This window comes from Kogia breviceps, chromosome 6 (assembly GCF_026419965.1).
Source record: "Kogia breviceps isolate mKogBre1 chromosome 6, mKogBre1 haplotype 1, whole genome shotgun sequence".
In the NCBI taxonomy this organism is placed as follows: domain Eukaryota; kingdom Metazoa; phylum Chordata; class Mammalia; order Artiodactyla; family Physeteridae; genus Kogia; species Kogia breviceps.
In genome coordinates this window covers 27,604,588-27,618,763 of record NC_081315.1, presented here as the reverse complement: position 1 = coordinate 27,618,763, position 14,176 = coordinate 27,604,588, and the positions used below count along the sequence as shown (strand labels likewise).

The window sequence follows — 14,176 nt, the reverse complement described above, 5'->3', positions numbered from 1 at the left end:
TAAATCATCAAATGAGTAGGTAATTACCACAGCTGAGTCACCAAAAGTATAAGCGTTCAGTGGTGGTACCTACCCATGGGAGGGAGCAGGAAATGGCTTATGATGAAAGACATCAAACAATCAACAGAAACTGGAGTGAGTTTCTATGCTCCAATCACACAAAGGAGAAAATAAGAGATTTGTGGAAAACACTTATTTCTCCCTGACTCCAGAATGATGTTTCAACTAAGACCCCCCCCCCCCAGAAAAACTAGTCGTTTCAGGTATTTTTTCCTCCCTTACACTGTATTTGTCTATATACGGAAGGAAACTTGTTAGTACACCCTTTTCAAACAAAAGTTCAAAAAGAAAATCCTGTCCAAATGGGACCACCGCGTTAAGTCATGCATGCCACTTTAAAAGTCTGAGGCTTCGGCATGGGAAAGGATGGGTGACAATGCAATGTTATTTCTCAAACTTTTTGAAAATAAAGTAAAACAGGAAGTGATGGTTATTTCACAGCCATAACATCAGATACATGAAGTCGATTACTCAAAAGTCTGGCAACTTTTCAAAGCACTTCAACAGCTCTTGATTACAGCAACTGACAGCAATATGCAATAAACTACAACAATGGCAATTGACACTGATTACGTTTTGATGGGTTCCTACAATTCAGAACTCATTTGTTACTGAGTTTGTCAGACAAGCCACAGATACATTCAAGAAATCAAATTAAGCACCCTGATTAAAGGTGCAATCCTTTATAACCAGGACTAAATAATTCTGTTCTAAAGGCTTTGCCAACACATTACTGCAGTAACTGAATATTCTCTCTCTCATTAAGTCAATTATTTAAACCTCATACAAGTCAGAAAACATTTTCAATCAACTTGCTACCAGCAAATCACCATTTTAAAATCCAGGAGGCTTCTAAAGGAAATCTTTTATTTTCAGCTTTTGACCAAATGATCATTCTATATTTTGAGAACCATACTCTTTCTATGAAAAAATAAACCATCCTTTGAATTCACGGAATAAAAAGGAGCTGTCACACGAGAAGCCAATGACTCCATAACGTCTATGGTATTAATCCTCTATTAAATTTTCACTGTTTTCAAATAACTCAATCATCCCTAGCAGCTCTTAACAATCCGTGGTGCACTGGGACTAGGTAAATTGGTTAATAACTTATTTGGGATTCAAATTTAAAAATGCATTTGGAGTGTTCAATCAGAATATACGTTCCACTATAAATAAGGTAGAATTCTGTTTCCTTTCTGGCCAAGGAACACTACACCTCGTGGATTAGTTTAAAACCTAAACTAATGAACAGAGATACAAATAGTTGACTTTTTATTTGGGTAAATGCTTCATAATTCTATAACCAGTGGTCATTTTTTGAAACCGGAAACTTTCAGCCCAGCCCAAAGTGCCAGCACTCTACTCGACACCCACTTGGGTCCCAGTCTAAAGTACTTGAAGACACCCAGTGATTGAATGAGTTTGGAGAATATTCTTTATAATCCAAAATCAGAATCTTTTTCAGCTACATTAGTTTACTTTTTCCCTCAATCTTTGTGAAAAGTCCTACAAACAAAGTAAACATGATAATATGTTTACAGTAAAACTCCCCTAAATTAGTCTGATTTCTGGCTTTCTATGGTTCTCTGTCTTAAAATAAATAAAATCGGGCTTCCCTGGTGGCGCAGTGGTTGAGAGTCCGCCTGCCGATGCAGGGGACGCGGGTTCGTGCCCCGGTCCGGGAAGATCCCACATGCCGCGGAGCGGCTGGGCCCGTGAGCCATGGCCGCTGAGCCTGTGCATCCGAAGCCTGTGCTCCGCAACGGGAGAGGCCACAACAGTGAGAGGCCCACGTACCACAAAAATAAATAAATAAATAAATAAAAATAAATAAAATCATCCAGCTGTTTTTACAAATTAAATTTAGAAACAAACAGAAAATTCACCAGCACACACAAGCTACCACCACATTTTCCCAGCACTTTCCCTTCCCTGCTCTGATGCTTTCATTCCAAAGAAGAAGGAAGAACACAGGACAATTCTAACTCAGCTGAGTTCCAACCTACCAATCGCGATAATTCATCCGTTACATTTTCACCCCACTTTACTAAAAAACCGTGACTCACCCAAAGGCACCTCATCTGCTATTCCTGCCTGCCTTCCCCAACTGCTTCAAGTTCCTAATTTAAAAAGAAAAAGACAAAAACTTCTACCAGACTATGTGTGCCCTCACTGGGGCATGTTCTTGTGGAACCTTAAGAAACTTGGTCCAAGGGAAAGCTAGGAGGCTGCTGGAAAATCCAGCAGACCGCAACTTTCTGACCCCGGGATGGAAGATGACCGAGAAGGCAAACAACTCTCATCACCAGGGAAGGAAGGCAGCTGCCCACTCCTTTACCTGACCTGGAGAAGGACACATGGTGGTCAGCTGCCATTAGTACTTCATGTGTGGCGGAGAGAAGAAAGGGGCAGGGGAGGAAGGGGGAACGAGAAAAAGGAGTGGGGGAGGGGAAGAAGAACAGAGAGAAATATTTTTCTCTATTGTAATTTTAAATGTGAAGGTAGTGAAAACACACCCAATAGAGACACAAGTGAAGAAAACATGCAAGATATTAAGCATGCATCCTTCTGTTAGAAATCGCCACAAACTTTTACACAGGAGTATTTAAAGAATGCTGAAAATATTTTAAATACAAAAATATTTTATGTAAAAATGGCAATAAAGGAAAAATGATAGCAAAGTAAATGATGAGCTCTCAAGAACTAAAGAGAACCAAAGTAAACAGAAGTTCCTGTCAAAAAATATAAAACGACTTGGAACTTTATCTCAGATTTTTTAAAAGTTAGGTTACTTTTCATTTCTGCAAAGAGAAACGCATTCCAAACAAAAAGTACTTTGAAAAAATTCAAATTTGAAATAAACGTCATCTGGAGGAATCGAAATTTTAAAAAATAACTGCCTAAAAATGTTAAAATGTGGTAAATCTGGGGAAGGGGTATTATGGGAGTCTATTGTACTATTTACTTGCAATTTTTCTGCAGGCTAGAGATTATTTTTAAATAAATAATTTTGGCTTTTAAAAGTAAATAAATAAATAAATAAAAACAACTACTAGTACCACAAATGGGCAAAATTATCAGAATTAATTATCTACTGGAGGGAAAAAAATAGATTGGTACAAAAGAGCAAAATTTAAAATCTGGCAGACTCACCCAATTTTTTTCTCTTAAACATATATAACTTTGAAACAATGTAGAGAGGTTGGGAAATGTAGAAAATGAATATCTACAGGACAGTGTGTACACAACTATTCAGAAACTCAAATTCTTTTGGGGGAAGAGGTATAAATTAGTTCAATTTGAACACTTGCTGAATCAGGAAGAAAGGAAAGAAACATCTTAAGGTAATCTTAAATTCATTAGGGAGGAGTGAATAAATCTCTTTCGTTAAGAGCTGAAGTTTGAGTTGGTAACATAAAGTAACAAGAAAATGATATTAATGCTAATAAAAACCCAAAGTTTGTGACTGACCATCTTAAATTCATACTAGGAATTACTTAGAGATGAAGTAAAATTAATTTATCCTGTGCCGTTCCCTTAAATGCATTACTTAATAAGAAAACAGTAAGTATCTTTCCCTTGTGTCAATTCTCTAATTTCCTCTGATTGCAGAATGATATTACTGAAAACACAGCATTTCTTTTTGCCAGAAGCTTAAATGAGGTTGTGTCATGCTTGTGTCCTGGACTTCTCTAGGCTGAGCCTCACGGAAAGTGAAAACAGTTTTCCAGGTCATGGATTTTTGAGGGTTTAGATATTTTAAACACCTTGCAAGTTCAGAACAGTCTTGGGACATTTCCCACGAGCAAAGGGAAGTGCCACCCAAGTCCAGGGATGCAGATGATCATATGGTTTTTATGAGTTTAAGAACAAATTCGGAGACAGCTTAACACCCCAGGGTGACCACAGGGACACCTGCTTGTTTGAGCTGCCCTTGAACATGAATGAAAAGATAATAAAATAAAGCTAGGGTCCTTATAACCAATTCACTGCTAAGTGTGCCTTTCAGCCAAATCTCCTTTTTGATACCAACAGTCTTCCAGTTCTAATCACCATAACACCATCTTGGAAATGAGAGAAGTGTTTCTAATTTTAAAATTAACTAAAAGCAGATGCTGTCGTCCCATTAAACTCTGCCAGCTGCTACTGAACCACTGGCAACCTGAGTCTATTTAATTTGGAGCCCACTAATGGTAAAAAGGAAAATCTGACTGCCAAAATTGCATACCCAAGTTAAACCAGAGAGGCAGAAAATGAAAACAACTCATGAAAGTGAATGTATTCTAATAAGGCTCTCCAAGTCATGACAAGGCATTTTTCCTGTGGTTAATAAGCTAAGAAAAGAGTTGTTGCTTATTAAATCCTGAATTCAAGCACAGCCAAACAAGCAACGCTATCCGTAACGTCCCGGCTGATTTTATTCACCTCGGTTTCTGCTTGCTCAAAGTAAGTCTTTGCAACAGTGCTTTAAGATGCAGATGGGTTTAAATGCATTGACAGAATACCTGAGGGCACTGTTAATATTGATTAATTAAAGTGAGATATCAAATAAATTAATATTTAGCAAGGTCATAATGACAGATCGGTTTGACACACAGGCCCTCAAGCCTGATGAGTTGACTTCACCCCCCCCAGGAGGCAGCCTGCTTTGGGGTCATGGGGGGTGGAGGAGCAGGGCCTCTTACAGGTGGCACTGGGCTGACAGCAGAGAGTAATGTAAAAGCGCTTTGTCATTCACATAACGTCCGGGGTAATGAAATGAATTCACTTTCTGGCTTCCTCTTGTCTGCTATGCCAAAGAACACTGTGTTATCAGCACAGATGGAGCAGGCATGGTTCTGGAGAACAGCCTGGTGCAAACTACAAACAAGCCACTGTGCATACCAATGAATCCCTGAGAATCAGACCCTTGCTGTTGAGTGACAGTTGTGGAAGCTCCAGAAAAATGAGTGAGTCCCAGTGGTCTTGTGCAACCAAATGTACTGTCAAGACTTTGGACGGGCAATTTGGAAGCCACGCCAATCACAGAGGCCTGGCTGCTACTCCCCTGGGAGAAGCAAGCAGGAGAAGACGTTCACCCATGAGCTGCCTTCTTTTCTTTCTCCATTTCTTAGTAAGGGGGACCTGAGCAAACACTGACTGACTTCTCTGAGCCAACTGTCTCTGCTCAGGAGAAAAGGACTCCAAGACAGCAGAAGAAAAGAATGGATTCCCAAGTTACGTTACTATGAAACACTGAGTTGCAAAGACAACAAACGTAAACAAACAATGCATGGAAAATGATTAGAAAAGAGGCATACCCATCAACATACTCAGAAGTCTCTGGACCTTTGAACTCACCCCCACAACTCTGTACAATCCTTGGTCGTTTATACCTATTGGAAGAGACGAAATGTTAGCAAATACGAGACAGTCGAATCTGAAAAGCTGTCAACAAACAGTGGCACTCAGAATCCTTGCTAACTCACATTAGCAGCATTCCTGTTGCCTATAAAAACAATGTTTGGGGCTTCCCTGGTGGCGCAGTGGTTGAGAGTCCGCCTGCCGATGCGGGGGACACGGGTTCGTGCCCGGGTCCGGGAGGATCCCACATGCTGCGGAGCGGCTGGGTCCGTGAGCCATGGCCGCTGAGCCTGCGCGTCCGGAGCCTGTGCTCCGCAACGGGAGAGGCCACAACACCACAAAAAAAAACCCCACAAAAAAACAAACAAAAAGAAAAACAAAGTAAAGCAAAACTTGTTTTGTTTGGGGTTTTTTTAAGAGCCATTACATGAACTGCCCAGTGAGAAGCACTAAGGTTCCAAACGAGGAGCAGAGAGGCTGTTTCACTGTGCTGCCTTTTCCTTCTTTCTCCTTACCCAGTTTCAAGCTTCTGAAATGTCCTATTCGTCTGTTATTTGCTGAATTGTGTCCCCCAAAATTCATACGTTGAAGTCCTAACCCCCAGTATCTCAGAATGTGACTGTGTCTGGAACTAAGGTCTTTAAAAGAAGTGGTTAAGTTAAAACAAGGTCATGAGGGTGGGCCCTAATCCAATATGACCGGTATCCTTATAAGCAGAGATCAGGCCACAGATGCAAACAGAAGGAAGACAGTGTGAAAACACAGGGAGAAGATGGCCATCCACAAGCCATGGAGAGGGGCCCTCAGAAGAAACCAGCCCTGCTGACACCCTGTCTCGGATCTCTAGCCCCGAGAACTCTGCGAAAATAAACTTCTGTTGCTTATGCCACCCAGTCTGTGGTACTTGATTATGGCAGCCCCAGCAAACAGACACACCTTCTCTCTCGATTGTCTCTAGAGAGCTCAAAGGACCCGAAGAGCAAAGGCTGGCCCTTCAGCCTACACAAGACTATTCAGAAGGCTCAAGGATCAAAGTAGCAGAGAGGCACCTTCACGATGAGAAACACTGACTCCAAGAGCAGAGAAAAACGTAGGTCAGCCCTGCCAGGAGTTGGGGAAAAAAGAAAGTGTCAAGAAACACACAAATCAGAGCTTGAGCCTGCTGGAGGAGAAAAGACCAGCCAGAGCTCACTCCTTCTGTCTCCTACAGGCTAGAAGACCACGTCCAGAGAATTTTAAATACCAGAGGATTTTTTTCAATACTACTCTATTTAAGAAACCTAAAATAGTGGCCTCAAAGCCAGAAGAGCAAGTCATATTCTGCAAACAAACGTGCCCTATGAGAAGTGCCCGACATACAAAGAGAAATGAAATAAGAATGTTACTTCAGCAATAACCATCACTCTGTGCTGGTAATTACTATCAGATAATAGATCAAGTTCAAATTCATCAACCCGAGAGAAAGAGAGTTAATTGCTAATGCATAATGAAAGGTACAAGGGGGAACTAATGCTACTCAACACAGTTTTTCCTTTTTTAACATGAAATTTAAATAAACCTCCTATAAAAGCAGCTTGGAAACGGCACATAGAACACATACACTCAAGTCATGTAGGATTTATTGTTTCTTGTTACATTGTCCTTAAAAGCTCTGGACTAAGGACTTGGGACAAATTTTACATCTATGAACACACACATGACATACAAAAGACATCATATAGATTTGAAGAATATAAACCAATCAATATGCCAAGTCATACGATTCATATATCCTCTCCAACTTCTCTTCCAAATTTCCCCTTTCAGCCAAAGGGATCAGCATTTCTCATCACCAAGTATTAGAATTTTGAAAATTTTCTTTGACTTCCTGTCATTTTCCAAATGCAACAGATTGCAATCTCTGCAATTTATTCACACTTTGGACTAATCTCTGCTTCTTCAGCACGGCCTCGAATTTGATGCCTGCATGTTGGGCATCCCTACAGGGATGTACACGCAACCATAATCCATTCTGAACACCAGCGTTTTTTCTACTTTCTATTTTTCAAGCCACTTTGATTACCTTAGGTCCCTCCCATCCCCATTTAAAAGTTAAGTCATCAGATCCAATCCAAGTTCCTCAGCTGAAGAAGCATGTAAGGCACAGACACATAACTCCCCATAAGGGGTCCCACCTCACCTACCCACACTGACTGCAGACTATTCGTCTTCAATCAGAGCAGACCCCTGACTATCAAATTCATCCCCTCCTCAGGCACAAGTCTCCTCTGACGGGGAAGCTCTTCCCCTTCTCTTCGTTAATAACTCATCTGCCAAATATTTATTCATCAAATACATGGCAGGTGCGATTCTAGTTGCCCAAGAATCGACAGTGAGCAAGGTGAAGTCCCATCTAGACCTTCAAATCAGAAAAAAAATCCCACCTTTTCTGTCAACCACCCACAGTGATATTCCCTTTTATTAAAATTTTTATCTGTTTTGAACTTATATATTCTTTTTTCACCATGTTTTCTATTGAAGTATAGTTAACTTACAATGTTGGGTTAGTTTCAACCGTACGGCAAAGTGATTCAGCTATACATATCCGTGTGAGTGTATATGTGTCTATATACATATTCTTTTTCGGATTCTTTTCCATTATAGGTTACTACAATATATCGACTATAGTTCACTGTGCTCCACAGTAGGTCCTTGTTGTTTACCTAATTTATATACAGCAGTGTGTATCTGTTAATCCCAGACTCCTAATGTATCTCCCCCACCACCGCCACTATCCCCTTTGGTAACGGTAAGTTTGTTTCTATGTCTATGAGTCTGTTTCTGTTTTTGTAAATAACTTCATGTGTATATTTTACATTCCACATATAAGTGATATTGTATGATACTTGTCTTTGTCTGACTTGCTTCATTTAGTATGATAATCTCTAGGTCTATCCGTGTTGCTGTAAATGGCATTATTTCATTCTTTTTTATGTCTGAGTAACAGTCCATTGTATATATATGTGTGTATATATACACACACCACATCTTCTTTATCCATTCATCTGTCGATGACATTTAGATTGCTTCCATGTCTTGGCTACTATAAACAGTGCTGCTATGAACCTTGGGGTGCAGGCATCTTTTTGAATTAGAGTCTTTGTCTTTTCCAGATATATGCCTGGGAGTGGGATTGCAGGATCATATAGCAGCTCTAGTTTTAGGGGTTTTTTTTAAGGAAACTCCATCCTGTTTCCATAGTGGGTGTACCAATTTACATTCCCACCAACAATGTAGGAGGGTTCCTTTTTCTCCACACCCTCTGATATTCCCTTTTTCTGAACGTGACTCGTAATTATTTTAACACCTGATCACATTTTAAAACAAGCCCACATTCTGCTATTCACAGTTGCCAAAATCAAAAATCTGAATGCCTAACCTGACATCAGGTTATTTAGGTCTGTATTTTTCCCCACTCAGCATGAATAACATGTCACTATGTTAAAAATAGTTTCTGGGCTTCCCTGGTGGCGCAGTGGTTGAGAGTCCGCCTGCGTATGCAGGGGACATGGGTTCGTGCCCCGGTTCAGGAAGATCCCACATGCCGCAGAGCGGCTGGGCCCGTGAGCCATGGCCGCTGGGCCTGTGCATCCGGAGCCTGTGCTCCGCAACGGGAGAGGCCACAGCAGTGAGAGGCCCGCGTACCACCAAAGAAAAAAAATAAAAATAAAAATAAAATAGTTTCCACACCAAACCTGTCTGGAGACGTTAAATATGGGACAGTATATGTCCCATATTGCCTTTGCGCAAACACGTCCACCTCAGAATTTTCAGGTTAAGAATTGTGGACTCCGGGACTTCCCTGGTGGTCCAGTGGTAAAGAATCCACCATCCAGTGCAGGAGATGTGGGTTCAATCCCTGGTCAGGGAACTAAGATCCCACATGCCGCGTGACAGCTAACTAAGCTAATGCGCCATAACTACTGAGCTTGCGTGCCTCAACAAAAGAGCCCACGTGACACAACCAAGACCTGACGCAGCCAAAAAAATAATAAAAAAATTTAAAAAAGATAAATTGTTAAAGAAAAAAAAGAATTTTGGACCTGTGTTCTTCCTTTTCTCCCCAAATACATAGAGCTATTACCTGGAAAGATATTAGGTTAACTTTGATTTGGGTTTTTTTCATTTGTTTATTTTTAATAGCTTTCACGGTGCCTTGCACAGAATAGTTGAGTACAGAATAGGTATAGCTAGGTTGATTTGACTTGAAATTATTTTAGAACTACAGATGCAGATTGAACTTGGCCCAAACCAGACATTACACTTAGGAACTAAAAACTTAAATATCCAAGGTATTAATAAACAAAACGAAAAGACAACCCTCAGAATGGGAGAAAATATTTGCAAATGAAGCAAGTGACAAGGGATTAATCTCCAAAATATACAAATAGCTCATGAAGCTTAGTATCAAAAAAAAAACCCAATCAAAAAATGGGAAGATCTAAATAAACATTTCTCCCAAGAAGACATACAGATGGCCAACGAACAGGCACATGAAAAGATGCTCAACATCACTAATTATTAGAAAAATGCAAATCAAAACTACAGTGAGGTATCACCTCACACCAATCAGAACAGCCAACATCAAAAAAAATCTACAAACAGTAAATTCTGGAGAGAGTGTGGAGAAGAGGGAACCCTCCTACACTGTTGGTGGCAATGTAAACTGGTACAGCTGCTATGGAGAACAGTATGGAGGTTCCTTAAAAAACTAAAAATAGAGCTACCATATGATCCAGCAATCCCACTCCTGGGCATATATCCAGAGAAAACCATAATTTGAAAAGATACATGCACCCCAATGTTCAATGCAGCACTATTTACAATAGCCGGGACATGGAACGTCCACTAAATGTCCACTGACAGGACAGACGAATGGATAAAGATGTAGTAATATGTACAATGGAATATTACTCGGTCATAAAAAAGAATGAAATAATGCCATTTGCAGCAACATGGATAGACCTAGAGACAGTCATAATGAGTGAAGCAAGTCAAACAGAGAATGATAACTACCATATGATATCACTTATATATATGTGGAATCTAAAAAAGGGTACAAATGAACTTATCTACAAAACAGAAATAGAGTTACAGATGTAGAAAACAAACTATGGTTACCAGTGGGTAAGGTGGGGGGGAATAAATTGGAAGACTGGGACTGACATATACACACTATTACATACAAAATAGATAACTAATAAGGACCTGCTGTAGAGCACAGGGAGGTCTACTCGATACTCTATAATGGCCTATATGGGGAAAGGATCTAAAAAAGAGTGGCTAAATTTATAACTGAACCACTTTGCTGTACACCTGAAACTAACACAGCATTATAAATCAACCACACTCCCCTAAAATATTTTTTTTAAATCCAAGGTATTAAAACTTTTTCGGCATATCAAAGCTTACTGACAGGTATCATTACCACAATACTTTCTAACTTTTAACAAAAAAACATAATCGGGTCAAAGCGTTTATAGGCCCAAGGATTCTTTTTTTCTTTTAATTTATAAGATTCGTTCTGATCAGTAGTGAAGGCAAGGTAAGTGCTCTCAAGTTCACTGACAAGCAGCTGATGACAGCTGTCCCTGGGCAAAGCAGCCAAGGTGAAATCAAACGTGCCTTCCTTCCCACCACCTGCCTCCTCCAATCTCACACAGTGCTGTCACTAAGCACTGCCCACATCCTCCTTGAGGAGAGGGGCAAGAAGTAGGAATGAGTCAGGTTCCCTCATCATCTCTGCCTCACTGTTTCCTTCTCCAAACCCAAATGATGCTACCAGGCCCAGAGGTCCATTCAGCTCCAGAAAACAGCTGCCTGGAACTCAGGAACCCCAGTGGGCAACCAGAGGTCCTTTTAGGTGGGCTGGAGAATCAAAAGAGAAAAGATACTTTGAGACAATAAAAAAAAAATGACAAGCAAAAGGAAAAAAAAAAAAGTTTTAGAGGGTTGATAAGTTCCATTAAACAACAGAGATGGAGATAAAGGCTGAAGGGACTCAACTGACAAGTCAATGAAGTGAGTAAGAAGAAAACACAGTGCCATTTGGGGTTAAGGAAGCAGAAGAGAGAAGACAGGTAATTAAAACTCACACACAGGAAAGGCAAACAGGGAGAAGAAGAGTATAAAATGAAAGGAAGGAGAAGTTGGAAAGAAGTGAGAAGGTAACAGGCTAGAAATTATCTCACACTTAATTTCCTGTTAATTTCATAAAAAGTATTGAGGACTTACTAGATTTTAGGCACTGAGGTAGAATAAAGTGAACACATAGGGTAAAATTAAAATGAGAATTAAAATGAAAACAGAGAACTTGGGACTAACCCAGCCAGAAAGTCTTTTGTTTAGGAAAGAACATTTTTGGCTTCAGGAGCAGATTCTGTGGCTGAGAGCACATGGTATACATTTAACAAAGAAATTGAATGAACTAATAAATAAACTGAATCAGTAATTGATAAGGTGATGATTGGTTAGTCAAGAGATGTGGAAAGAAAATGAAGACACAAAAAAGATTTATAACTACAAAAATAATACAACATTGTAAATCAACTATACTCCAATATGAATTTTTTTTTTTTTTTTTTTTGCAGTAGGCGTGTCTCTCACTGTTGTGGCCTCTCCCATTGCGGAGCACAGGCTCCCGACGTGCAGGCTCAGCGGCCATGGCTCACGGGCCCAGCCGCTCTGCGGCACGTGGGATCTTCCCAGACCGGGGCACGAACCCGTGTCCCCTGCATCGGCAGGCGGACTCTCAACCACTGCGCCACCAGGGAAGCCCCGAAATTTTTAAAAAAGAAAATAATAGATATAACAGTATAAAAAAGTAAGGTTCAAACTGGAACATCAACACTTCGGACAGTAACAGGCACAAGATTATTGCCAAAAACTTTCCAGATGTATTATTCTACAGAATAAATGATCAGATTCCAGGGGTCTATAAACTAACATTCACTCAGTTCTCATCTAGTAACCAGCAAAGTGCTTGGTGTGAACTGAGATATTTGATCAATATTTGCAAAGGAAGTGAAATGTTTCTTTGCATTTGTGCATGTTGACAACAGGGGTGAAAGATCATTAATGTTCATGTTCACATTCACATCAAAAGTCTGCAATGTGTCATTATTAATGAGGCACATGTGCATATACAAACATGGATATGCAAAAGTACAAATAAAGGTTTACATATCTCACCGGCACTGCAAAGACAAACTCCCCTGTTGGCTATGTAATGAACAAATACAAATATTCATGCATGTATGTGTGTGTATAATAATTTTAAATATGTTTGATAATTATATCTTACATATCTTGAAAGATTCTTGAAAATAAAAGGGAAACAGTATCATATGTAAAATGATTAGGAAAAATTTGTGAGGAAATACCTGGCAACAAGGCTCAAGAATGCTATGCTGTATCGCTAATTATAAGAGAAATGCAAATAAACACACAATGAGGCATCGCCTCACACCAGTCAGAATGGCCATCATCCACAAGTCTACAAATAAGAAATGCTGAAGAGGGTGTAGAGAACAAGGAATCCTCCAACATTATTGGTGGGAATGTAAATTGGTGCACCCAAGGGCTTCCCTGGTGGCGCAGTGGTTGACAGTCCGCCTGCCAATGCAGGGGACACGGGTTCCTGCCCCGGTCCGGGAAGATCCCACATGCCGCGGAGCTGCTGGGCCCGTGAGCCATGGCCACTGAGCCTGCGCGGAGAGGCCACAACAGTGAGAGGACCACGTACCGGCGCACCCACTATGGAGAACAGTATGGAGGTTTCTCAAAAAACTAGAGTTGCCATATGATCCAGCAATCCCACTCCTGGGTATATATTGGAGAAAACTCTAATTCAAAAAGATACATGCATCCCAATGTTCACGGCAGCACTATTTACAATAGCCAAGACATGGAAGCAGCCTAAATGTCCATCAACAGATGAATGGACAAAGAAGATGTGTTATACACACATATACACACACAATGGAATATTACTCAGACATAAAAAGGAATGAAATAATGTCATTTGCAGCAACATGGATGGAGCTAGAGATTATCATACAAAGTGAAGTCAGAGAAAAATATCATATGATATTGCTTATATGTGGAATCTTTAAAAATGATGCAAATTAACCTATTTACAAAACAGAAATAGACTCAGAAACATGGAAAATAAACTTTAGGTTACCGAACGAGAAAGGGAGGGGGGAGGGATAAATTAGGAGTTTGAGATTAACATATACACACTACAATATATAAAACAGATAATCAACAAGGACCTACTGTATAGCACAGGGAACTATATTCAATATCTTGTAATAACGTATAATGGAAAAGAATCTGAAAAAGATATATATATAAATATATATATATATAACTGACTCACTTTGCTGTACACCTGCAACTAACACAACATTGTAAGTCAACTATACTTCAATTTTTTTAAAAAAGAAAGAGATACTATAAAAGTCATTCAAAGAAAAGCAATGAAGAGACTCATGAATATTGTTTCAGGTCATAGGTGAATTACAAAAACTTGGTAATGCTAATGCGTTCCTTACATACATTTATAACTAACCCTCAATAAGCACTATGCTTATATGTCTGTGTAAGTATAGTAAACACTTTCCAGTCCACCCACTACACTGAGTTACATAAAAATAAACAGGTTCATACACAAATATACCCTTCCAAGATACAGGGTGATACATAATATTTTAAGGTTCTGTCAAAA

General features: G+C 39.8%; 1 protein-coding gene across 20 annotated transcripts in view; it reads right to left on the bottom strand.

The window, feature by feature from the left end:
- Positions 1 to 14,176, bottom strand: part of ARHGAP10 (Rho GTPase activating protein 10) — a 329,300-nt gene that overhangs the window by 130,614 nt on the left and 184,510 nt on the right. For 13 of the 20 annotated variants that reach the window (XR_010840991.1, XR_010840990.1, XR_010840993.1 and 10 more), the window contains exons 14-15: positions 5,364 to 5,438; positions 2,402 to 2,443 (exon numbers count right to left, since the gene is read on the bottom strand). Coding sequence is in view for 16 of the 20 variants with exons in the window: in XM_067035620.1 (XP_066891721.1) it covers positions 2,402 to 2,443; positions 5,364 to 5,438 (117 nt within the window). In the remaining 4 variants the exon portion in view is untranslated. The remainder of the gene's footprint in view (positions 1 to 2,401; positions 2,444 to 5,363; positions 5,439 to 14,176) is intronic. The other 7 variants (XM_067035621.1, XM_059066728.2, XM_067035632.1 and 4 more) reach the window with 1 other exon arrangement.